Source organism: Oncorhynchus tshawytscha, linkage group LG11, assembly GCF_018296145.1.
Source record: "Oncorhynchus tshawytscha isolate Ot180627B linkage group LG11, Otsh_v2.0, whole genome shotgun sequence".
Taxonomy (NCBI): Eukaryota; Metazoa; Chordata; class Actinopteri; order Salmoniformes; family Salmonidae; genus Oncorhynchus; species Oncorhynchus tshawytscha.
In genome coordinates, this window is record NC_056439.1 from 51,120,998 (window position 1) to 51,148,173 (window position 27,176).

Consider the following 27,176-nt stretch of genomic DNA (forward strand, 5'->3'; position numbering starts at 1 on the left):
TGGAAGTCACTGTGTCACGGCCCAACCAGCTGGAAGTCACTGTGTCACAGCCCAACCAGCTGGAAGTCACTGTGTCACGGCCCAACCAGCTGGAAGTCACTGTGTCACAGCCCAACCAGCTGGAAGTCACTGTGTCACGGCCCAACCAGCTGGAAGTCACTGTGTCACGGCCCAGCCAGCCAGCTGGAAGTCACTGTGTCACGGCCCAACCAGCTGGAAGTCACTGTGTCACGGCCCAACCAGCTGGAAGTCACTGTGTCACAGCCCAACCAGCTGGAAGTCACTGTGTCACGGCCCAACCAGCTGGAAGTCACTGTGTCACAGCCCAACCAGCTGGAAGTCACTGTGTCACGGCCCAACCAGCTGGAAGTCACTGTGTCACGGCCCCAAGTCACCAGCTGGAACCAGCTGGAAGTCACTGTGTCACTGTGTCACGGCCCAACCAGCTGGAAGTCACTGTGTCACAGCCCAGCCAGCTGGAAGTCACTGTGTCACGGCCCAACCAGCTGGAAGTCACTGTGTCACGGCCCAACCAGCTGGAAGTCACTGTGTCACGGCCCAGCCAGCTGGAAGTTACTGTGCCACAGCCAAGCCTGCTGGAAGTCACTGTGTCACAGCCCAACTAGCTGGATGTCACTGTGTCACGGCCCAACCTGCTAGAAGTCACTGTGTCACGCCCAGCCCAGCCTGCTGGAAGTCACTGTGTCACGGCCCAGCCTGCTGGAAGTCACTGTGTCACGGCCCAGCCTGCTGGAAGTCACTGTGTCACGGCCAAGCCAACTGGAAGTCACTGTGTCACGGCCCAGCCAGCTGGAAGTCACTGTTTCACGGCCCAACCAGGCTCCTGCTATGGCTGTATATGTCTATGGGCTGTATCCACCTGGGCTGTATTCATATATTGGTTGTATCCCAAAAGGCACCCTATTCCCAATATATTGTGCACTACTTTTGACCAGAGCCCTGAAAGATAGTGAGCTAAATAGGGATTAGGTTGTCATTTGGGGTGGCACGCCTGGTTGTCTCATCATCCGGTAAGGCTGATTGGATTAGGTAAAGCCTTGCCACTCGACCACGTAATGACTCTGGTGTGTCGCGCCAGTTGATCAACCTCCCAGTGCTGGGTGGAGGCTGATGGGGCTGTTCATACAATGGATGTTTCCACCCTCATCGTAAGTGTCTCGCTGTAAACTGGTATTGGAATGTGAACTCGTTATTCTCTTGGCTAGGTTTTTAGGGTGAATATATATATATATATACTGTACCAGTCAAAAGTTTGGACACATCTACTCATTCAAGGGTGTTTTTCTTTATTTTTACTATTTTCTACCTTGTAGAATAATAGTGAAGACATCAAAACTATGAAATAAAGTGTTAAACAAATATAAATATATTAATATTTGAGATTCTTCAAAGTAGCCACCCTTTGCCTTGACTCCATGTGTGTTATTTCATAGTTTTGATGTCTTCACTATTATTCTACAATGTAGAAAACAGTAAAAATAAAGAAAAACACCCTTGAATGAGTAGGTGTGTCCAAACTTTTAACTGGTACTCTGTGTGTATATATATATATATTCCACAGGTGCTCTGGAGAATCATAGTAGCTACCTGTGTCTCCAGGGCAGGGTGCTGTGCTGATTGTCCCTATCTCTGTCTACAGGGCAGGGTGCTGTGCTGATTGTCCCTACCTGTGTCTCCAGGGCAGGGTGCTGTGCGGATTGTCCCTATCTCTGTCTACAGGGCAGGGTGCTGTGCTGATTGTCCCTATCTGTGTGTACAGGGCAGGGTGCTGTTAACCCTGTCTTTACCAGTCCGTCTGTCCCCAGGGCAGGGTACTGTTCTATGAAATAACTACACTAACCCTGTCTCTGCCTGTGTCTCCAGGGCAGGGTGCTGTGCTGATTGTCCCTATCTGTGTGTACAGGGCAGGGTGCTGTTAACCCTGTCTTTACCAGTCCGTCTGTCCCCAGGGCAGGGTACTGTTCTATGAAATAACTACACTAACCCTGTCTCTGCCTGTGTGTTCCTAAGGCAGGGTGCTGTCTGTCCTAATCCTGTCTCTGCCCGTGTGTCCCTAAGGCAGGGTGCTGTCTGTCCTAACCCTGTCTCTGCCTGTGTGTCCCTAAGGCAGGGTGCTGTCTGTCTTAACCCTGTCTCTGCCTGTGTGTCCCTAAGGCAGGGTGCTGTCTGTCCTAATCCTGTCTCTGCCTGTGTGTCCATAAGGCAGGGTGCTGTCTGTCCTAACCCTGTCTCTGCCTGTGTGTCCCTAAGGCAGGGTGCTGTCTGTCCTAACCCTGTCTCTGCCTGTGTGTCCCTAAGGCAGGGTGCTGTCTGTCCTAACCCTGTCTCTGCCTGTGTGTTCCTAAGGCAGGGTGCTGTCTGTCCTAATCCTGTCTCTGCCCGTGTGTCCCTAAGGCAGGGTGCTGTCTGTCCTAACCCTGTCTCTGCCTGTGTGTCCCTAAGGCAGGGTGCTGTCTGTCTTAACCCTGTCTCTGCCTGTGTGTCCCTAAGGCATGGTGCTGTCTGTCTTAACCCTGTCTCTGCCTGTGTGTCCCTAAGGCAGGGTGCTGTCTGTCCTAACCCTTTCTCTGCCTGTGTGTCCCTAAGGCAGGGTGCTGTGCTATGGAGTATTTTATTATTAAGTGGTTCTCTCTCTCTCTCTCTCTCTCTCTGTATATATATATATATAAACTCAGCAAAAAAAGAAACGTCCTCTCACTGTCAACTGTGTTTATTTTCAGCAAACTTAACATGTGTAAATATTTGTATGATCATGACAAGATTCAACAACTGAGACGTAAACTGAACAAGTTCCACAGACATGTGACTAAATGAAATTGAAAGTAATCAAAAGTAACAGTCAGTATCTGGTGTGGCCACCAGCTGCATTAAGTACTGCAGTGCATCTCCTCCTCATGGACTGCACCAGATTTGCCAGTTCTTGCTGTGAGATGTTACCCCACTCTTCCACCAAGGCACCTGCAAGTTCCCGGACATTTCTGGAGGGGGATTGGCCCTGGCCCTCACCCTCCGATCCAACAGGTCGCAGACGTGCTCAATGGATTTGAGATCCGGGCTCTTCGCTGGCCATGGGAGAACACTGACATTCCTTGCTTGCAGGAAATCACGCACAGAACGAGCAGTTTGGCTGGTGGCATTGTCATGCTGGAGGGTCATGTCAGGATGAGCCTGCAGGAAGGGTACCACATGAGGGAGGAGGATGTCTTCCCTGTAACACACAGCATTGATATTGCCTACAATGACAACAAGCTCAGTCTGATGATGCTGTGACACACCGCCCCAGACCATGACGGACCCTCCACCTCCAAATCGATCTCGCTCCATAGTACAGGCCTAATGTGTAACGCTCATTCCTTCGACCATCACCCCCGTTGAGACAAAACCGTGACTCGTCAGTGAAGACTACTTTTTGCCAGTCCTGTCTGGTCCAGCGACGGTGGGTTTGTGACCATAGGCGACGTTGTTGCCGGTGATGTCTGGTGAGGACCTGCCTTACAACAGGCCTACAAGCCCTCAGTCCAGCCTCTCTCAGCCTATTGCGGACAGTCTGAGCACTGATGGAGGGATTGTGCGTTCCTGGTGTAACTCGGGCAGTTGTTGTTGCCATCCTGTACCTGTCCTGCAGGTGTGATGTTCGGATGTACCGATCCTGTGCAGGTGTTGTCACATGTGGTCTGCCACTGCGAGGACGATCAGCTGTCCGTCCTGTCTCCCTGTAGCGCTGTCTTAGGCATCTCACAGTATAGACATTGCAATTTATTGCCCTGGCCACATCTGCAGTCCTCATGCCTCCTTACAGCATGCCTAAGACACGTTCACGCAGATGAGCAGGGACTCTGGGAATCTTTCTTTTGGTGTTTTTCACAGTCAGTAGAAAGGCCTCTTTAGTGTCCTAAGTTTTCATAACTGTGACCTTAATTGCCTACCGTCTGTAAGCTGTAAGTGTCTTAACGACCGTTCCACAGGTGCATGTTCATTCATTGTTTATGGTTCATTGAACAAGCATGGGAAACAGTGTTTAAACCCTTTACAATGAAGATCTGTGAACTTATTTGGATTTTTACAAATTATCTTTGAAAGACAGGGTCCTGGAAAAAGCGACGGTTCTTTTTTTGCTGCATATATATATATATATATATATGAGGGAGGGAGAGGGGTAGGAGAGCAAGAGATCTTTATCTCACTCTCTGTGTGTGTTCAGGGCAGGGTGCTGTCCCATAATTGTGCTAACTCTGTCTGTCCAGGGCAGGGTGCTGTCCTATAACTGTGCTGTCTCCAGGGCAGGGTGCTGTCCTATAACTGTGCTAACTGTCTCCAGGGCAGGGTGCTGTCCCATAATTGTGCTAACTCTGTCTGTCCAGGGCAGGGTGCTGTCCTATAACTGTGCTGTCTCCAGGGCAGGGTGCTGTCCTATAACTGTGCTAACTGTCTCCAGGACAGGGTGCTGTCCTATAACTGTGCTAACTGTCTCCAGGGCAGGGTGCTGTCCTATAACTGTGCTAACTGTCTCCAGGGCAGGGTGCTGTCCTATAACTGTGCTAACTCTGTCTGTTCAGGGCAGGGTGCTGTCCTATGGGATGGATGACGGCCAGCAGGATCAGTACGAGGAGCGTCTGAAGGAGGTCTTTGAGAGTTTCGACGCCACCGGCGCCGGGTCGCTGTGCCCCGAGGAGCTATCTGACTTGTGCCAGGCCCTGCACCTGGAGGATTCCACCCCCACACTGCTCCATGCCCTGCTGCAGAACCAGGACCCACTCACTGGCAGGGTAAGCCCCTACACCTGGGCCTGTTCATTAAGGTTGGAAGAGAACAGACTGAAACAGGGAGGGACTACCAGAACTTGTCTAATAAGAAACACCTGGGTTTATTTTTTTATTTAAAAAAAAAAATGCTACGTTTTGCAATGGTTTTGCAACGGTGTGCACTAATGAATACGACCCTGCTACAACTCAGGATATGGTCAGCTTTAAGTTAGTGTTAATGTTAACTAATGTTAACTCACTGGTGTTGTTAGTTCACTGGCAGTGTAAATCCCCCTCCCCCGGCCACAGCTCAGGATATAGGATACTCTGTCTTCATCTTTTAGCGTAACGCTATGGTTGAATGAACCAGGGTTGGAGAGTGAGGTAGTGATAGTGTTTACTGCGTCCAATCAAAAACACAAACAAAAAATAATCCTCTTTTAAGAAAACCAATGGTCCAAACCTCATGTCTTCATCATAATCCGTTAATCCAACAGTTTCTACCCTTGTAGGAGGGCCAGAATTAGGGTGATTAAATCAATGGAGGCCATAGGAAAGAAAGTGGACAAAAATCAGGAAAATTGCATCAGCTAGGCTGGATTCTGTGGGAGAATACAGGCTACCTGACAGGCTCACTCGCCTGTTGAACTACTCATCTTTCTTCTCAAATTCTCAGGACATAAAACAATGAAGATAGAGGTGAGATGGACATTGATTACCAGCCAAAAGTTTGGACAAACCTACTCATTTCCTACTCATTTTATAAACTATGTTCTACATTGTAGAGTAATAGTGAAGACATCAAATCTATAAAATAACACATATATGGAATCATGTAGTAACCAAAAAAGTGTTAAACAAATCAAAATATATTTTATATTTAAAATTCTTCAAAGTAACCACCCTTTGCCTTGATGACAGCTTTTGCACACTCTTGGCATTCTCTCAACCAGCTTCATAAGGTAGTCACCTGGAATGCATTCAATTAACAGGTGAGCCTTCTTAAAGTTAATTTGTAGAATTTCCTTCTTAATGCGTTTGAGCCAATCAGTTGTGTTGTGACAAGGTAGGGGTGGTATACAGAAGACAGCCCTATTTGGTAAAAGACCAAGTCCATATTATGGCAAGAACAGCTCAAATAAGCAAAGAGAAATGACAGTCCATCATTACTTTAAGACATGAAGGTCAGTCAATACGGAACATTTCAAGAACTTTGAACATTTCTTCAAGTGCAGTCGCAAAAACCACCAAGCGCTATGATAAAACTGGCTCTCGTGGCCTTCATGCTGCAAATAAATCACTACTAAAAGACACCAATAAGAAGAAAAGACTTGCTTGGGCCAAGAAACACGAGGAATGGACATGAGACTGGTGGAAATCTGTCCTTTGGTCTGATGAGTCCGAATTTCAGATTTCTGGTTCCAACCGCCGTGTCTTTGTGAGACAGCGAGTAGGTGAACGGATGATCTTCACATTTGTGGTTCCCACCGTGAAGCTTGGAGGAAGAGGTGTGATGGTGTGGGGTGCTTTGCTTGTGATGCTGTCAGTGATTTATTTCGATTTCAAGGCACACTTAACCAGCATGGCTACCACAGCATTCTGCAGCGATACGCCATCCCATTTGGTTTGCGCTTGATTTGACAATAACCCAACACACCTCCAGGCTGTGTAAGGGCTATTTGACCAAGAAGGAGAGTGATGGAGTGCTGCATCAGATGACCTGGCCTCTGCAATCACCCGACCTCAACCCAATTGAGATGGTTTGGGATGAGTTGGACCGCAGAGTGAAGGAAAAGCAGCCAACAAGTGCTCAGTATATGTGGGAACTCCTTCAAGACGGTTGGAAAAGCATTCCAAGAGTGTGCAAAGTTGTCATCAAGGCGAAGGGTGGTTACTTTGAAGAATCTCAAATATAAAATATATTTTGATTTGTTTAACACTTTTTTGGTTATAGGTGTTATTTCATAGTGTTGATGTCTTCACTATTGTTTCTACAATGTAGAATATAGTAAAAATAAAGAACAACCCTGGAATGAGTAGGTGTGTCCAAACTTTTGACTGGTACAGTAGTATTTTCTTATTTGTGTATATGCTTTTCATATTAATTTGAAAGTCCTGTTCTTTTTCGAAGATTTCTCACCAACACAAGCAAATCTTTGTGAAATGTCAACAGAGCACTGAGCTTATACCCCAGCTTGTTCATTTCAAAAGCATTTTACATTTAATTCAGCTTGTGTCATATGCTAATTTATCTTTTTGCTAATAAATATTGGGTGAGAAAAGCATCAGTAGAAACCCATTTAACTTGTATTTTCTATTTGGCAAATGGTCATTTAACCGCAAAAGATATGTTTATGGGCACTACGTCATCACGCACAGCCGTTTATCGGTAACAAGGCAATTGGATGGAAACACATCTTTGATGGGAAAATGGGCACATTGTTTTTATGCAATTTTTTTTGAATATTCGCATTTAAATATGTTGCCAATTGGATGGAAACACATCTCTGATGGGAAAATGGGCACATTGTTTTTATGCACATTTTTTTGAATATTCGCATTTAAATATGTTGCCAATTGGATGGTAACACATCTCCGATGGGAAAATGGGCACATTGTTTTTATGCAAAATTTTTGAATATTCGGATTTAAAATATGTTGCCAATTGGATGGAAACCGAGCTGATGTTCATGATATGTTAAAGGATGATCCCGCTGAACGATTCAGAACATGAATAATCATATTTATTTTCATTAGAATCTGTAGAATCACAAGCCTACTGTACTGCAGACTACCATATGAGGTGAAGTTGTTCAGTGTAGCTCGTCTATTTTTTTTGTTATGGGATACAGGTTCTATGTTTAATGGGATACAGACTGTGTGTTTAATGGGATACAGACTGTGTGTTTAGTGGGATACAGGCTGTGTGTTTAGTGGGATACAGGCTGTGTGTTTAGTGGGATACAGACTGTGTGTTTAGTGGGATACAGGCTGTGTGTTTAGTGGGATACAGGCTGTGTGTTTAGTGGGATACAGACTGTGTGTTTAATGGGATACAGACTGTGTGTTTAGTGGGATACAGGCTGTGTGTTTAGTGGGATACAGGCTGTGTGTTTAGTGGGATACAGACTGTGTTTAATGGGATACAGGCTGTGTGTTTAATGGGATACAGACTGTGTGTTTAATGGGATACAGGCTGTGTGTTTAATGGGATACAGACTGTGTGTTTAGTGGGATACAGGCTGTGTGTTTAATGGGATACAGGCTGTGTGTTTTGGGATACAGACTGTGTGTTTAGTGGAATACAGGCTGTGTGTTTAGTGGGATACAGGCTGTGTGTTTAATGGGATACAGGCTGTGTGTTTAGTGGATACAGGCTGTGTGTTTAGTGGGATACAGGCTGTGTGTTTAGTGGGATACAGGACTGTGTGTTTAGTGGGATACAGGCTGTGTGTTTAGTTGGATACAGGCTGTGTGTTTAGTGGGATACAGGCTGTGTGTTTAATTGGATACAGGCTGTGTGTTTAGTGGGATACAGGCTGTGTGTTTAGTTGGATACAGGTTCAGTATGTTTAATGGGATACAGGCTGTGTGTTTAGTGGGATACAGGCTGTGTGTTTAGTGGGATACAGGCTGTGTGTTTAGTTGGATACAGGTTCTATGTTTAATGGGATACAGACTGTGTGTTTAGTGGGATACAGGCTGTGTGTTTAGTGGGATACAGGCTGTGTGTTTAGTGGGATACAGGTTCTGTGTTTAATGGGATACAGACTGTGTGTTTAGTGGGATACAGGCTGTGTGTTTAGTGGGATACAGACTGTGTGTTTAGTTGGATACAGGCTGTGTGTTTAGTGGGATACAGACTGTGTGTTTAGTGGGATACAGGCTGTGTGTTTAGTTGGATACAGGCTGTGTGTTTAGTGGGATACAGGCTCTGTGTTTAGTGGGATACAGGTTTATCTTTCTGGGCTCTACTCCTATCCCCAGAGAGCAGCTCTGGTCTGACTCTATAGGGTGGGTGTCTCAGGTACTTGTGGCCAGCCAGGGAGCCAGTCAACCAGGGAAACAGTCAGCCAGGGAGCCAGTCAGCCAGGGAGCCAGTCAACCAGGGAGCCAGTCAACCAGGGAGCCAGTCAGCCAATCAACCAGGGAGCCGGTCAGCCAGGGAGCCAGTCAGCCAGGGAGCCAGTCAACCAGGGAGCCAGTCAGCCAGGGAGCCAGTCCACCAGGGAGCCAGGCAACCAGGGTGCCAGTCAACCAGGGAGCCAGTCAACCAGGGTGCCAGTCAACCAGGGAGCCAGTCAACCAGGGAGCCAGTCAGCCAATCAACCAGGGAGCCGGTCAACCAGGGAGCCAGTCAACCAGGGAGCCAGTCAGCCAATCAACCAGGGAGCCAGTCAGCCAGGGAGCCAGTCAACCAGAGAGTCAGTCAACCAGGGTGCCAGTCAGCCAATCAACCAGGGAGCCAGTCAACCAGGGAGCCAGACAACCAGGAGGGTGCCAGACCAGGGAGCCAGTCAGCCAGGGTGCCAGTCAACCAGGGAGCCAGTCAGCCAATCACCAGGGAGCCAGTCAGCCAGGGAGGCAGTCAGCCAGGGAGCCGGTCAACCAGGGAGCCAGTCAACCAGGGAGCCAGTCAACCAGTCAGCCAGTCAGCCAGGGTGCCAGTCAACCAGGGAGCCAGTCAGCCAGGGAGCCAGTCAGCCAGGGAACCAGTCAGCCAGGGAGCCAGTCAGCCAGGGTGCCAGTCAACCAGTCAGCCAGGGTGCCAGTCAGCCAGGGTGCTAGTCAACCAGGGAGCCAGTCAGCCAGGGTGCCAGTCAACCAGGGAGCCAGGGAGCCACTCCTCCAGGGAGCCAGTCAGCCAGGGAATCAGGGAGCCAGTCAGCCAGGGAGCCAGTCATCCAGGGAGCCAGTCAGCCAGGGAGCCAGTCATCCAGGGGGCCAGTCATCCAGGGAGCCAGTCATCCAGGGAGCCAGTCAGCCAGGGAGCCAGTCAACCAGGGAGCCAGTCAGCCAGGGAGCCAGCATCCAGGGAGCCAGTCAGCCAGGGAGCCAGTCATCCAGGGAGCCAGTCAGCCAGGGAGCCAGTCAGCCAGGGAGCCAGTCAGTTAGGGTGCCAGTCAGCCAGCGGAGCCAGTCATCCAGGGAGCCAATCAGCCAGAGTGCCAGTCAGCCAGGGAGCCAGTCATCCAGGGAGCCAGTCAGCCAGGGAACCAGGGCCAGTCTCCTGGTGCTTTGTTAGCCGTCTTGTTTTTGAGAGAAATTAGATCCTTTCATTGGCCTTCTCATCCCAGGTGTCTGTTGTCATAACAACCAGGCTAATCAACATTCACAAGTGAAGTGTGTCTGTTTGAGAGGGTGCTTGATGAGGAAAATTCCCCCCCTGCTTTGTTCGGCCTGGAATAGGAATGACATTGGTTAAATCTTTTGTTATCGTGTATCCTCCATGTCTGGTCCAAATAAAATATTGCTTCAATTTCATTCATGGTAAAATTCACTCATAGCTGCCCACCACCAAAATCTGGCAGGTAGCCTCTGGGTTGCTTTGTATGGTTGGGTGGATGGATTCCCCTCAAAATAAGCCCACATTACTCATAACTAGAGGTGTGACAGTTCACCAAACCCAGGTATGTATTGCGGTTTTGAGGTCACAGATCGGTTACGGTACAGCGGGGAAATGAAATGCCAACAGTTACTGGAGTTAATTTTAGATTTATTTGGTAAAAGACGCAAAACTAAAAAGCACCCTATTTGTGTCCCAAGTTCAGCTTCTGTGACAGCATTCTCTGTGACAGCATTCACAATGTTCCCATTGACTGTCGTGACAGCATTCACAGTGTTCCCATTGCCTGTTGTGACAGCATTCACAGTGTTCCCATTGTCTGTTGTGACAGCAGTCACAGTGTTCCCATTGCCTGTTGTGACAGCATTCACAGTGTTCCCATTGCCTGTTGTGACAGCATTCACAGTGTTCCCATTGCCTGTTGTGACAGCATTCACAGTGTTCCCATTGTCTGTTGTGACAGCATTCACAGTGTTCCCATTGTCTGTTGTGACAGCATTCACAGTGTTCCCATTGTCTGTTGTGACAGCATTCACAGTGTTCCCATTGCCTGTTGTGACAGCATTCACAGTGTTCCCATTGTCTGTTGTGACAGCATTCACAGTGTTCCCATTGCCTGTTGTGACAGCATTCACAGTGTTCCCATTGTCTGTTGTGACAGCATCCACAGTGCTCCCATTGTCTGTTGTGACAGCATTCACAGTGTTCCCATTGCCTGTTGTGACAGCATTCACAGTGTTTCTAAATTGCCCCTGTAATTTTATTGTGACCTGCTACTGACTATCAGGGCGTGAGGCAGGCTGTTGCTGAGTGACTGAGTGAGTGATAGGGAGGGGGAGGGCAGCAGGTCTGTGCGTGTGTGTGTTGACCACAGTCATTGGTGTTAAGAGTTATATCCTGACCCCCCCAGTCTTACCAATCATTATTAGAACCAACACAGCAAGGGAGAACAACTGAGAAATAATCGGGACAGTTCTAACAGACTCTGGGACAGTTCTAACAGACTCTGGAACAGTTCTCACAGACTGGGACAATTCTAAAAGACTGGGACAGGTCTCACAGACTGGGACAGTTCTCACAGACTGGGACAGTTCTCACAGACTGGGACAGTTCTAACAGACTCTGGGATAGTTCGCACAGAGTCTGGAACAGTTCTAACAGACTGGGACAGTTCTAACAGACTGGAACAGTTCTAACAGACTGTGACAGTTCTAACAGACTGGGACAGTTCTCACAGACTGGGACAGTCCCAGGCTGATGTGTCGTGGAAATTTCCTGTATTACCAAATCATGAGAGAGCAAACCACACACAAGTCAGAGTTATCATAAAGTCCCATCTTTAATTATATGAGCTTCACCATAGCCCTGTGACTCTCAGATCAATTCAGTGACCATAAATGAATTCTCTGAGAGTGCTTACAAAACAGTTCTTAGTGTAATTTATAGCCAAGACACACCCATCAAAGAGACTGGTCAGCCATGTGACAGTCACATGACAAATAACAGGTCTTAGGAACATTACACAAATAACCTTTTACTTGAAAAAAGGAGTATCCTATAGCCAGACAGCATTAGCTATAAATTATCCTTCAGTTTGTTCTCCTAAACCGAAGTTCTTGTCTCGTTCTTGGTACCACTTAGAACCAACACATTACCTCATCCAATGGCATATATCAATTGTCAATTGTAGACACTCCCATCAAAAATACAATACCTCCTGGACAAGCTCACGGAGAGAAGAGTGAGCCTCTAGGTCAAGATAAGGGCAACCTCAGAGGGAACATACAATGGTTCCAGACACTGCCATCCTCCTCTCCCCAATGGGAAAAGTAGGGAGCGACTGGCACACAGACATTGTGGAGCCAAGAGATCATTGGTTCCCCCTCAATCACCCCTTCACATGGTTTCAAAGATATGTTTACATATGAAGACCAGCTTGACCCCTCCCCTCTCCGGGGCCCAGGCAACTTTTCCCACATAAGCATGCTTATGAAAATTGATAAAACATCTTATTTATCAATGTTACCTAAAGAATTCTGATTCCCGCTACCACAGATGCAACAGATCAGAATAATTTAGCTTAAAATGTTGATGACCTATTATTTCTTCACATTATAAGCGCAGAAATGCTATGCACTAATGTTCCAAAATGCAATTATTATTATTTATTTTTTAATTATTATTTTTTTTAAATTTAAAAAACTTTATTTAACCAGCTAGGCCAGAACAAGTTCTCGTTTACAACTGCAACCTGGCCAAGATAAAGCAAAGCAGTGCGACACAAACAACAACACAGAGTTACACATGGAGTAAACAAAACATACAGTCAATAATACAGTAGAAAAAAAGAAGAAAAAGCCTATATACAGTGTGTGTGCAAATGAGGTGGAAACACGTGACCTAGATGAAAATATCTGTCAGAAATTTTGAAAGAGGGGAGATCTACAGATGCAACAAGCAACATGGTTTGCTAATATGACCTGCGTTGTGAATGCTGACTGCCTCTGCTCAGATTGTTTGTCAACAGAATCAAGACTTTAGACGTTAATGTTAATTACCCTACAATATTATTGTTAAACATGAGCCTATATTTCTGTAATTAAAGTCTCATGAAAGTTTGGCTGGCGCCTCCGTTTCAACATCCGTGTGGACATGAGCCTCATTACGCATATAACTTAGGCTATATTTAAGTGAATTTCTGACTCAGTTGACCTCCCCATTTATCTATTTCAGTAGTTGGCTACTGTTATTAGCGTTTATACAATGGCTGGGTCTAATCCTGAATGCTGATTGGTTAACACCACATTCCAGCCAGTGTCTATTCCACAAGTTACCACCGGCTAAATCTATGATGTTAAAATGGCTATTTACTCTGTTCCATCTGACTGTACTATCCACAGTCTCATCAGCCCAGCCAGGCAATTTATAAACTTGATCTCCACTATAAAAAAATAAAAACATCTAGATGCAAAATAGATTTCAATATTATTCCAATGTTGGCCTCTTTTAGAGTCAACTCCATTAGACTATCAAATTATAATAGTAATTGATTAAATAATAGTAGAAATACTAGTAGAAAAACTCATGATTGACATCCTCTCTCTCTCTCTTTCATCTCCATCTCCAGAAGGGTAACTGGGACATAACTGGGACATAACTGTCTTTTAGGAAATAAAATAAGCCAAAACTGTTGGGCCTTTTCGATTTTTATACTCCAGTTGAAAATACGATTATCATCAATGTGACTTGTATTAACACCATTTCACATTAATGTTTTCTGGAGAAAGAAAAACATGTCTTAACCATTCACTATCTAATGACTTCTATCGTTCAGATTAAATCATTTGGTGTGATGAACCAATCACAAAGAACAAGGTGAAGCAATGTTACCAGTTGTATTTAGATTGTCATTATGGAGACACCTATTGGATAAATGTGGCTAGTCCTCTCTTTTTGGTCTAGTTTTCAGACCTTGTTGGTGGGTTTTGAGTGGCGATTACGATTTAAAAAATGTAGCTAAACCTGGCAACCCTGATGGGGAGCAAGGCTGGGGGGAGAGACAGGAACCAACCATACCAAGCCGACTCGTGCTAGTAGACTAACTCGGCTAGGCGAACCGAACGAATTCACTCGCAAACTTCCTTAAAAGAACTCCGCTTGAAAAATGAGAAAAAAGAAGATCTTAGTCACACAATTTTACATCTGACTAAGATTTTACACCTAAGATTTTACATCTGACTAAGATTTTACATCTAAGATTTTACATCTAACTAAGATTTTACATCTAAGATTTTACATCTAACTAAGATTTTACATCTAAGATTTTACATCTAACTAAGATTTTACATCTAACTAAGATGTTTGGTGCAGTAACATTAATATGGGCAGTAGGAAGGGCCTTACTGAAGAGCTCAGTGACTTTCAGAGCGGCACAGTCATGCCACCTTTCCATCAAGTCAGTTCATCAAATTTCTGCCCTGCTAGAACTGCCCCGGTCAACTGTAAATGCTGTTATTGTGAAGTGGAAATGTCGAGGGGCAACAACGGCTCAGCCGCGAAGTGGTAAGCCACACAAGCTCACGGAATGGGACCACCGAATGCTGAAGCGCGTAGCGCATAAAAATCGTCTGTCCTCGGGTTGCAACACTCACTACCAAGCTTCAAACGGCCTCTGGAAGCAGCGTCAGCACAAGAACTGTTCGTCAGGGATCTTCATGAAATGGGTTTCCATGGGCGAGCAGCCGCACACAAGCCTATAGCAGCAAAGAGGGGACCAATTCCATATTAATGCCCATGGTTTTAGAATGAGATGTTCAACGACCTACCCCTCAACAATAAACATGTCATCTAGGGACACCCCCCTCCTCCACCTCCCTAGACATGTCATCGGGGGACACCCCCCTCCTCCACCTCCCTAGACATGTCATCCAGGGACACCCCTCCTCCTCCTCCTCCCTAGACATATCATCCAGGGACACACCCCCTCCTCCTCCTCCTTCCTAGATATGTCATCCAGGGACACCCCCGTCATCCTCCTCCTCCCTAGACATATCATCCAGGGACACCCCCTCCTCCACCTCCCTAGACATGTCATCCAGGGACACCCCCCCTCCTCCTCCTCCTCCCAGACATGTCATCCAGGGACACCCCCCATCCTCCTCCTCCCTAGACATATCATCCAGGGACACCCCCTCCTCCACCTCCCTAGACATGTCATCCAGGGACACCCCCTCCTCCACCTCCCTAGACATGTCATCCAGGGACACTCACCTCCCTAGACATGCCATCCAGGGCCACCCCCCTCCTCCACCTCCCTAGACATGTCATCCAGGGACACCCCCTCCTCCTCCCTAGACATGTCATCCAGGGACACCCCCCTCCTCCACCTCCCTAGACATGTCATCCAGGGACACCCCCTCCTCCTCCCTAGACATGTCATCCAGGGACACCCCCTCCTCCACCTCCCTAGACATGTCATCCAGGGACACCCCTCTCCTCCTCCCTAGACATGTCATCCAGGGACACCCCTCCCTCACCTCCCTAGACATGTCATCCAGGGACACCCCCCCTCCTCCTCCCTAGACATGTCATCCAGGGCCACCCCCCTCTCCTCCACCTCCCTAGACATGTCATCCAGGGCCACCCCCTCTCCTCCACCTCCCTAGACATGTCATCGGGGGACACCCCCTCCCCCCCCCTCCACCTCCCTAGACATGTCATCCAGGGACACCCCCTCCTCCTCCCTAGACATGTCATCCAGGGACACCCCCTCCTCCTCCCTAGACATGTCATCCAGGGACACCCCCTCCTCCTCCCTAGACATGTCATCGGGGGACACCCCCCCCCCTCCACCTCCCTAGACATATCATCCAGGGACACCCCCTCCTCCTCCCTAGACATGTCATCGGGGGACCCCCCCCCCTCCACCTCCCTAGACATATCATCCAGGGACACCCCCTCCTCCTCCCTAGACATGTCATCGGGGGACACCCCCCTCCACCTCCCTAGACATATCGTCCAGGGACACCCCCTCCTCCTCCCTAGACATGTCATCGGGGGACACCCCCCCCCTCCACCTCCCTAGACATATCGTCCAGGGACACCTCCCGTCCTCCATCCTGCATTCACAGGATTCAATGCAATTCAATGTTAGGAATTTCATTACCAATATTTTATCATCTGAGTAATGTTTTGTCTTTCCCTGTTCGTGTTATTGTGGGAGAACATTCAGAAAAACTGTTGTGTCTCATTGCAAAATGTTGTATTTTGTGTTGCAGGTTGGTTTTGACCAGTTCAAGAATGCCCTGATTGTGGTGTTATCAACGAGCATAGTAGCAACACCTGAACCCAGTCAGGAGACAGCACCTGCTTCTCTATCACCAGGTAAGGAAGGAGTGGAATTGTGAAACACGTCACTGTTCAACAGTATAGCTTCCTCGACTCACAAACCCTCATTGGTCCTTGATCCTCACGTCCTCTGTCTCCCAAGCATGTGACCTCTCTCTCTCTCTCTCTTGACAAGGCCTTAGCTTTTAGGAGAAACCTGCATCGCTCTTGTCAACAGACCTCGGTGCTTATTATTGAATATACAGTGGGAAGAAAATAGCTAGACATGTCATCCAGGGACACCCCCCTCCTCCTCCCTAGACATGTCATCCAGGGACATGTCATCCCCCCTCCTCCTCCCTAGACATGTCATCCAGGGACACCCCCTCCTCCTCCCTAGACATGTCATCCAGGGACACCCCCCCTCCTCCTCCCTAGACATGTCATCCAGTCATCCAATAGTTATGTGAACCCTTCAGAATTACCTGGATTTCTGCATAAATTGGTCATGAAATTTGATCTGGTCTTCATCTAGGTCACAACAATAGACAAACACAGTCTGCTTAAACTAATAACACACAAACAATTATACGTTTTCATGTCTTTATTGAACACACAGTGTAAACATTCACAGTGCAGGGTGGGAAAAGTATGTGAACCCTTGGATTTAATAACTGGTTGACCCTCCTTTGGCAGCAATAACCTCAACCAAACGTTTTCTGTAGTTATGGATCAGACCTGCACAACGGTCAGGAGGAATTTTGGACAATTCCCCTTTACAAAACTGTTTCAGTTCAGCAATATTATTGGGATGTCTGGTGTGAAGTGCTCTCTTGAGGTCATGCCACAGCATCTCAATCGGGTTGAGGTCAGGACTCTGACTGGGCCACTCCAGAAGGTCAGGACTCTGACTGGGCCACTCCAGAAGGTCAGGGCTCTGACTGGGCCACTCCAGAAGGTGCATTTTCTTCTGTTCAAGCCATTCTGTTGTTACATCTGTCTAATGGGTTGTTGTCCTGTTGCATCACCTAACTTCTGTTGAGCTTCAATTGGCGCCGCAGATAGCCTTACATTCTCCTGCAAAATGTCTTGATAAACCTTGGAATGCATTTTTCCATCAGTGATAGCAAGCTGTCCAGGCCCCGAGGTAGCAAAGCAGCCCCAAACCAGGATGCTCACTCCACCATTCTTTACAGTTGGGATGAGGTTTTGATGTTGGTGTGCTGTGCCTTTTTTTCTCCACACATAGTGTTGTCTTTTCCTTCCAAACAACTCAACTGTAGTTTCATCTGTCCACAGAATATTTTGCCAGTAGCTCTGTGGAACATCCAGGTGCACTTTTACAAACTTCAGACGTGCAGCAATGTTTTTTTTGGACAGCAGTGTCTTCTTCCGTGGTGTCCTCCCATGAACACCATTCTTGTTTTATGTATCGTAGACTCGTCAACAGAGATGTTAGCATCTTCCAGAGATTTCTGTAAGTCTTTAGCTGACACTCTAGGATTCTTCTTAACTTCTTGCGTCGAGCCATCCCGGATCCGGGATCGTGAATACAGCCTCAAGCTCATTACCATAACGCAACGTTAACTATTCATGAAAATCGCAAATGAAATGAAATTAATATGCTAGCTCTCAAGCTTAGCCTTTTGTTAACAACACTGTCATCTTAGATTTTCAAAATATGCTTCTCAACCATAGCAAAACAAGCATTTGTGTAACAGCTAGCACAGCTAGCGTAGCATTTAGCATTAGCATCAGCAGGCAACATTTTCCCAAAAACCAGAAAATCATTCAAATAAAATCATTACCTTTGAAGATCTTCAGATGTTTTCAATGAGGAGACTCTCAGTTAGATAGCAAATGCTCAGTTTTTCCTGAAAGATTATTTGTTTAGGAGAAATCGCTCCGTTTGGTGCGTCACGTTTAGCTACGAAAAAAACCTGTATCCAGGAGTGTAATTATCCCCGCAGCTCATTAGCATAACACAACGTTAACTATTCATGAAAATCGCAAATGAAATGAAATTAATATGCTAGCTCTCAAGCTTAGCCTTTTGTTAACAACACTGTCATCTTAGATTTTCAAAATATGCTTCTCAACCATAGCAAAACAAGCATTTGTGTAACAGCTAGCGCAGCTAGCGTAGCATTTAGCATTAGCATCAGCAGGCAACATTTTCACAAAAACCAGAAAATCATTCAAATAAAATCATTACCTTTGAAGAACTTCAGATGTTTTCAATGAGGAGACTCTCAGTTAGATAGCAAATGCTCAGTTTTTCCTGAAAGATTATTTGTTTAGGAGAAATTGCTCCGTTTGGTGCGTCACGTTTGGCTACCAAAAAAAACGAAAATTCAGTCTTCAAAACGCCGAACTTTTTTCCAAATTAACTCCATAATATCGACTGAAACATGGTAAACGTTGTTTAGAATCAATCCTCAAGGTGTTTTTCACATATCTCTTCATGAAATATCGTTCGTTGAAAGCCTCCTCTCTCCTCTCAATCACTGGATGACTGCGTGCAGCTTGTAGATTACGCACCAATTTAGACAACGTTTTTTTATCCATAAATTAAAAGAGCGCCCCCTATATCCAAGAAGTTAACCTCATTGAGCATTCTGCACTGTGCTCTGGCAGCCATCTTTGCAGGACAGCCACTCCTAGGGAGAGTAGCAACAGTGCTGAACTTTCTCCATTTATCGACAATTTGTCTTACCGTGGACTGATGAACATCAGGACTTTCAGAGATACTTCTGTAACCCTTTCCAGCTTTATACAAGTCAACAATTCTTAATCTTAGGTCTTCTGAGCTCTCTTTTGTTCAAGGCATGGTTCACATCAGGCTGGTTCACAAAATTAAATTGTGAGTGTTTGATCTGTCATTGTTGTACGTATGGTACAGAACATGTGGTATGTGGAATATGGTACGGCCCATGGAATATGGTACGGCCCATGGAATATGGTTTGGGACATAGAATATGGTACGGTTATTGAATATGGTACGGAACATAGAATATGGTACGGTACATAGAATATGGTATGGGACATGGAATATGGTACGGGACATAGAATATGGTACAGCACAAATAATATGGTACGGTACATAGAATATGGTACATTACATAGAATATGGTCACAAAGAATATGGTACGGTGCATAGAATATGGTACGGAACATTGGAATATGGTACGGCACATTGGAATATTTTAGACATATGCAAGTACGGCACATTGGAATATGGTACGGGCATAGAATATGGTACGGTATATAGAATATGGTACGGAACATAGAATATGGTACGGCACATTGGAATATGGTACGGACATGGAATATGGTACGGAACATGGAATATGGTACAGCACAAAGAATATGGTACGGCACATTGGAATATGGTACGGTACATAGAATATGGTACGGTATATAGAATATGGTACGGAACATAGAATATGGTACGGTATATAGAATATGGTACGGCACATGGAATATGGTACGGAACATGGAATATGGTACGGTATATAGAATATGGTACGGCACATGGAATATGGTACGGCCCATTGAATATGGTACGGGAAATAGAATATGGTACGGCCATGGAATATGGTACGGACATGGAATATGGTACGGTACATAGAATATGGTACGGAGAATTGGAATATGGTACGGTACATATAATATGGTACGGTGCATAGAATATGGTACGGAGCACAGAATATGGTACGGTATATAGAATATGGTATGGTACATAGAATATGGTACGGTTTTGGGACATGGTACAGTCCATAGAATATGGTACGGTACATAGAATATGGTATGGGCCATGGAATATGGTACGGGACATTGAATATGGTACAGCACAAATAATATGGTACGGTACATAGAATATGGTACGGTACATAGAATATGGTACAGCACAAAGAATATGGTACGGTACATAGAATATGGTACGGAACATTGGAATATGGTACGGACATGGAACATGGTACGGACATGGAATATGGTACAGAACATGGAATATGGTACAGCACAAAGAATATGGTACGGCACATTGGAATATGGTACGGGAATGGAATATGGTACAGAACATGGAATATGATACAGCACAAAGAATATGGTACGGTACATTGGAATATGGTACGGTACATTAGAATATGGTACGGTATATAGAATATGGTACGGCACATTAGAATATGGTACGGTATATAGAATATGGTACGGCACATGGAATATGGTACGGACCATGGAATATGGTACGGTATATAGAATATGGTACGGCACATGGAATATGGTACGGCCCATGGAATATGGTACGGACATGGAATATGGTACGGTGCATAGAATATGGTACGGAGCACAGAATATGGTACGGTACATAGAATATGGTATGGTACATAGAATATGGTACGGTTTTGGAACATGGTACGGCCCATAGAATATGGTACGGACAATTGGAATATGGTACGGTACATAGAATATGGTACGGTGCACGGAATCAATGTATTTTGTTTGACGTGCATTTAGATTCCTATGACCATACAGTTTGGGCATCTGTTCTGTCTCTCTTCAATAAACATTGTATAAAATGAAGAGTCCTTAAGTGCCCTGTTTGGGTTGTGATGTATCACAAGCTGTAGTCCTGTGTTCAAACGGTGCTGGCTGTTCTGTGTTTACAGTCTGGCTCCCACCGGATCAGATGAATTAAACCACCTGAGTGTCAGTGAGGGCAGAGACACTCAACTACAGCCCTGCCAGGCAGTGTGGCAGAGACACTCAACTACAGCCCTGCCAGGCAGTGTGACAGAGACACTCAACTACAGCCCTGCCAGGCAGTGTGACAGAGACACTCAACTACAGCCCTGCCAGGCAGTGTGACAGAGACACTCAACTACAGCCCTGCCAGGCAGTGTGACAGAGACACTCAACTACAGCCCTGCCAGGCAGTGTGACAGAGACACTCAACTACAGCCCTGCCAGGCAGTGTGACAGAGAGGAGGAGGGGGAGGGAGAGACCAGGCAGTGTGACAGAGAGGAGGAGGGGGAGGGGGAGGGAGAGACCAGGCAGTGTGACAGAGAGGAGGAGGGGGAGGGGGAGGGAGAGACCAGGCAGTGTGACAGAGAGGAGGAGGAGGAGGGAGAGACCAGGCAGTGTGACAGAGAGGAGGAGGAGGAGGGGGGAGGGAGAGACCAGGCAGTGTGACAGAGAGGAGGAGGGGGAGGGGGAGGGAGAGACCAGGCAGTGTGACAGAGGGAGGGAGGAGGGGGAGGGAGAGACCAGGCAGTGTGACAGAGGGAGGGGGGGGAGGGAGAGACCAGGCAGTGGGACAGAGAGGAGGAGGGGGAGGGGGAGGGAGAGACCAGGCAGTGTGACACAGAGGGGAGGAGGAGGAGGGGGAGGGAGAGACCAGGCAGTGTGACAGGGAGGGAGGAAGGGGGAGGGCGAGGCCAGGCAGTGTGACAGGGAGGGAGGAAGGGGGAGGGCGAGACCAGGCAAAGACATGGAGGGAGGGGAGGGGGAGGAGGGTGACTCCAGGGGGAGGAGAGGAGGAGGAGGGTGACTCCAGGAGGGAGGAGAGGGGAGGAGGGTGACTCCAGGGGAGGAGAGGGGAGGAGGGTGACTCCAGGAGGGAGGAGAGGGGAGGAAGGAGACTCCAGGAGGAGGAGGAGAGACTGGTGAGGCTGTGAATGAACTTGGGCTTTGGAGTGACGTGGTGTTACGTTGTCAGAAGACAGGGTAGAGAGAGAGAGAGGGAGAGAGAGAGAGAGACAGAGAGAGAGAGAGAGAGAGAGAGAGAGAGACAGACAGACAGAGGGACAGAGAGGAGGAGGAGGAGGAGGGGGAGGGAGAGACCAGGCAGTGTGACAGGGACGGAGGAAGGGGGAGGGGAGGCCAGGCAGTGTGACAGGGAGGGAGGAAGGGGGAGGGGAGGCCAGGCAATGTGACATGGAGGGAGGGGGAGGGGAGGAGGGTGACTCCAGGAGGGAGGAGAGGGGAGGAGGGTGACTCCAGGGGGGAGGAGAGGGGAGGAGGGTGACTCCAGGAGGGAGGAGAGGGGAGGAGGGTGACTCCAGGAGGGAGGAGAGGGGAGGAGGGAGACTCCAGGGGGGGAAGAGAGGGGAGGAGGGAGACTCCAGGAGGGAGGAGAGGGGAGGAGGGTGACTCCAGGAGGGAGGAGAGGGGAGGAGGGTGACTCCAGGAGGGAGGAGAGGGGAGGAGGGTGACTCCAGGAGGGGAGGAGAGGGGAGGAGGGAGACTCCAGGGGGAGGAGAGGGGAGGAGGGTGACTCCAGGAGGGAGGAGAGGGGAGTAGGGTGACTCCAGGGGGAGGAGAGGGGAGGAGGGAGACTCCAGGAGGGGGAGGAGAGGGGAGGAGGGAGACTCCAAGGGGGAACAGAGGGGAGGAGGGTGACTCCAGGAGGGAGGAAAGGGGAGAGGGTGACTCCAGGGGGAACAGAGAGGAGGAGGGTGACTCCAGGAGGGAGGAGAGGGGAGTCAGGGTGACTCCAGGGGGAGGAGAGGGGAGGAGGGTGACTCCAGGAGGGAGGACAGGGGAGGAGGGAGACTCCAGGAGGGAGGAGAGACTGGTGAGGCTGTGAATGAACTTGGGCTTTGGAGTGACGTGGCATTACGTTGTCAGAAGACAGGGTAGGGAGAGAGAGAGAGAGAGAGGGAGAGAGAGAGAGAGAGAGAGAGAGAGAGAGAGAGAGGAGAGAGAGAGAGAGAGAGAGACAGACAGAGAGAGAGAGGGAGAGAGAGAGAGAGAGAGAGAGAGGAGAGAGACAGACAGAGGGAGAGAGAGAGAGGGAGAGAGAGAGAGACAGAGAGAGGGGAGAGAGAGAGACAGAGAGAGGGAGAGAGAGACAGAGAGAGAGGGAGAGAGAGAGAGGAGGCAGGTAAGACTTATTTAAGAAGGATTACTAAATCGGTGTCGTAGAGTTAGAGAGCGGTCAATCCGTGTTAACTTTTAGGACCAGGTAATCACTCTACCTTAAATATGACTTCAAATCCCTGTCAGTTGAGCTGATGTGTCCTGAGTCACAGTCTGTGTCTGAATGGAAGTGAAAACAATGAAACATTGTTCCTCCTGACAGAACAAAATGTAGGTTTTTAAATGATGAACCTTTGGTAGAAGTAGTGACAGGTTTAGACGTGATTTAATTATGTTTTTTGAATGGACCATTCTCATCGCCTTCTCCTTCTCCACAGACTCAACAGTCCAAGCTAAGTTTGTGCGGGGTAGTAAACGCTATGGCCGACACTCTACACCGGAGTTCATAGACACCGTCACAGACTTCTCAGAGGTGCTCAGCTCAAACGCTACAGACCCAGAAGATCATGAAGACTCTACTGTGCCCAGGAAACGTGAGGTAAACACGGGAGGGAGGGAGGGAGGGAGGGAGGGAGGGAGGGAGGGAGGGGGAGGGAGGGAGGGAGGGAGGGAGGGAGGGAGGGAGGGAGGGAGGGAGGGAGGGAGGGAGGGAGGGAGGGAGGGAGGGATGAATATACTAATATTTCATCACCTCAGTTTCAACTCTTGCTGTTATTTTTCACATACGGTGTCACCACTTTCTACCAGTACCATCGGTATTGGGCTTCGGTTCTCCTTCTACTGCCAACACACATTGATAAAGACACAGACCCTATTAACTAAATCAACAGTCGATGCAATATTGTTCTGTATGTTCCATGATCTCCTCTCTGCTTTCTACGTGTCGAGCACTTTGACCCTGCATTATAGATACATCAGACAGCCTCAGGAGCTGTACCAGGAACTGCCTGTACCACAAGGCTGCTTTGTAGAGACGGGCCTTGACTCAGGGCTACCTGCTGTCCTTGCCTTTCTCGGTCCTTGTCTCTCTCTGTCCTCGTCTCTCTCTCTGTCCTCATCTCTCTCACTGTCCTCATCTCTCTGTTCTCGTCTCTCTGTCCTCGTCTCTCTCTGTGTCCTGCTCTCACTCTGTCCTCGTCTCTCTCTCTCTGTCCTCATCTCTCTCTGTCCTTATCTCTCTCTTTCCTTGTCTCTCTCTGTCCTCGTCTCTCTCTCTGTCCTCATCTCTCTGTCCTCATCTCTCTCTCTGTCCTCATCTCTCTGTTCTCGTCTCTCTGTCCTCGTCTCTCTCTGTGTCCTCCTCTCACTCTGTCCTCGTCTATCTCTGTCCCCCTCGTCTCTCTCTGTGTCCTGCTCTCACTCTGTCTCTGTCCTTATCTCTCTCTTTCCTCTCTGTCCTCATCTCTCTGTCCTCATCTCTCTCTCTGTCCTCGTCTCTCTCTGTGTCCTCCTCTCACTCTGTACTCGTCTCTCTCTGTGTCCTCCTCTCACTCTGTCCTCGTCTCTCTCTCTCTGTCCTCGTCTCTCTCTGTCCTCATCTCTCTCTGTCCTTATCTCTCTCTTTCCTTGTCTCTCTCTGTCCTCGTCTCTCTCTCTGTCCTCATCTCTCGCTCTCTGTCCTCGTCTCTCTCTCTGTCCTCGTCTCTCTCTGTGTCCTCCTCTCACTCTGTACTCGTCTCTCTCTGTGTCCTCCTCTCAGTCTGTCCTTGTCTCTCTCTCTCTGTCCTCATCTCTCTTTTTCCTTGTCTCTGTCCTCGTCTCTCTCTCTGTCCTCGTCTCTCTCTCTCCCTGTCCTCGTCTCTCTCTGTGTCCTCCTCTCCCTCTCTGTCCTCATTTTCTCTCTGTCCTCGTCTCTCTCTGTGTCCTCATTCTCTCTCTGTCCTCGTCTCTCTCTATCCTTGCATGTTGTGTGTTTTCTCAGTAGCCTGGAGTAAGGCTGAAGGTTGAAGGCTGATAGGAGCATGTTGGTGTTATTGTTAGATAATCAGCTTAGTGCCAGATCTTTAAATGAAATGTAGGCACGCACACACACACACACACACACTCCTCTAACACAAAGCCTTCACAAGGTTCCTCTCTGGCTATTCTCAACTATGTCTATCTATTAATTGTCTATTGTCACGTTCTGACCTTTATTTCCTTTGTTTTGTCTTTATTTAGTATGGTCGGGGCGTGAGTTGGAGTGGGCAGTCTATGTTTTGTGTTTCTATGTTTGGTTTCTGTTTCGGCTTAGTATGGTTCTCAATCAGAGGCAGGTGTCGTTAGTTGTCTCTGATTGAGAATCATACATAGGTAGCCTGGGTTTCACTGTTTGTGGGTGTTTGTTTCCGTGTGTGTGTTAGTCGCCACATGGTACTGTTTCTGTTTTTGTAGATTTCACATTAATTATTTATTGTTTTTCTTCGAGTGTTCATTTGTCTGTATTAAAAACATTATGGACACTTACCACGCTGCATCTTGGTCCGATCCTTACTCCTCTTCAGACGAAGAGGAGATCTGCCGTTACATCTATATATTAATAACAGCGATGCTAAAGTATACCAGAGAACTTAAGATGATCAACCTCGGCCCACTTCTACACTGTGGCCATTACTGTACTTCAACAGAAATAGCACCTCTTGTTTTGTCATTGCTGATACTTGTAGGTCAACGCCTGTCTACAGTAACTGGACATTCGTTGGTCTTTGTTGTTATACAGATTGATTCAGCTATGCAGCTAGCGACTGGAACAAGTTGCAAAAACAAACCACTCAAACTGGACAGTTTTATCTCCATCTCTTCATTCAAAGACTCAATCATGGACCCTCTTACTGACAGTTGTGGCAGCTTTGCCTGATGTATTGTTGTCTCTACCTTCTTGCCCTTTGTGCTGTTGTCTGTGACCAATAATGTTTGTACCATGTTGTACTGCTAGCATGTTGTTGTCATGTTGTACTGCTACCATGTTGTTGTCATGTTGTGTTGCTACCATGTTGTTGTCATGTTGTGTTGCTACCATGTTGTTGTCATGTTGTGTTGCTACAATGTTGTTGTCATGTTGCTACCATGTTGTTGTCATGTTGTGTTGCTACCATGTTGTTGTCATGTTGTGTTGCTACAATGTTGTTGTCATGTTGTGTTGCTACCATGTTGTTGTCATGTTGTGTTGCTACCATGTTGTTGTCATGTTGTGTTACGCTACCATGTTGTTGTCATGTGTTTCTACCATGTTGTTGTCATGTTGTGTTGCTACCATGTTGTTGTCATGTTGTGTTGCTACAATGTTGTTGTCATGTTGTGTTGCTACCATGTTGTTGTCATGTTGTGTTGCTACCATGTTGTTGTCATGTTGTGTTGCTACAATGTTGTTGTCATGTTGTGTTGCTACCATGCTGTTGTCATGTTGCTACCATGTTGTTGTCATGTTGTGTTGCTACCATGTTGTTGTCATGTTGTGTTGCTACCATGTTGTTGCCATGTTGTGTTGCTACCATGTTGTTGTCATGTTGTGTTGCTACCATGTTGTTGTCATGTTGTGTTGCTACAATGTTGTTGTCATGTTGCTACCATGTTGTTGTCATGTTGTGTTGCTACCATGTTGTTGTCATGTTGTGTTGCTACAATGTTGTTGTCATGTTGTGTTGCTGCCTTACTATGTTGTTGTCTTAGGTCTCTCTTTATGTAGTGTTGTGTTGTCTCTCTTGTTGTGATGTGTGTTTTGTCCTATATTTATATTTAATTTATATTTATATTTAAATATATTTATTTATATTTATATTTATTTATATATTTTTATTTTTAATCCCAGGCCCCGTCCCCACAGGAGGCCTTTTGTCTTCTGGTAGGCCGTCATTGTAACATAAGAATTTGTTCTTAACTGACTTACCTAGTTAAATTAAGGTTAAATTACTAAAATAAATGTTAGCAATAGCATCAGGACATGATTGACTCTTAATATAATACTGTATGTACACTGATTAGGAACCAGGGTACTTTGAACCTTGCTCTGTGTGTGTGCGTGCGTGTGCGTGCGTGCGTGTGTGTGTGTGTGTGTGTGTGTGTGTGTGTGCGTGCGTGTGTGCGTGCGTGTGTGTGTGTGTGTGTGTGTGTGTGTGCGTGCGTGCGTGTGTGTGTGTGTGTGTGCGTGCGTGTGTGTGTGTGTGCTCACTATGCTGCCAGTGTTGTGGTGGTCAAGGCAACGACTGTGTTTTATCCCCCT

The 27,176-nt window shown here is 47.2% G+C and overlaps 1 protein-coding gene across 3 annotated transcripts in view; it reads left to right on the plus strand.

Annotated features, from left to right (window-relative positions):
- Positions 1-27,176, plus strand: part of nin (ninein (GSK3B interacting protein)) — a 96,795-nt gene that overhangs the window by 10,311 nt on the left and 59,308 nt on the right. For all 3 annotated transcript variants that reach the window (XM_042330284.1, XM_042330283.1, XM_042330285.1), the window contains exons 2-4: positions 4,578-4,787; positions 16,107-16,212; positions 23,356-23,516. In XM_042330284.1, the coding sequence (XP_042186218.1) occupies positions 4,599-4,787; positions 16,107-16,212; positions 23,356-23,516 (456 nt within the window). In that variant the 5' untranslated portion in view covers positions 4,578-4,598. The remainder of the gene's footprint in view (positions 1-4,577; positions 4,788-16,106; positions 16,213-23,355; positions 23,517-27,176) is intronic.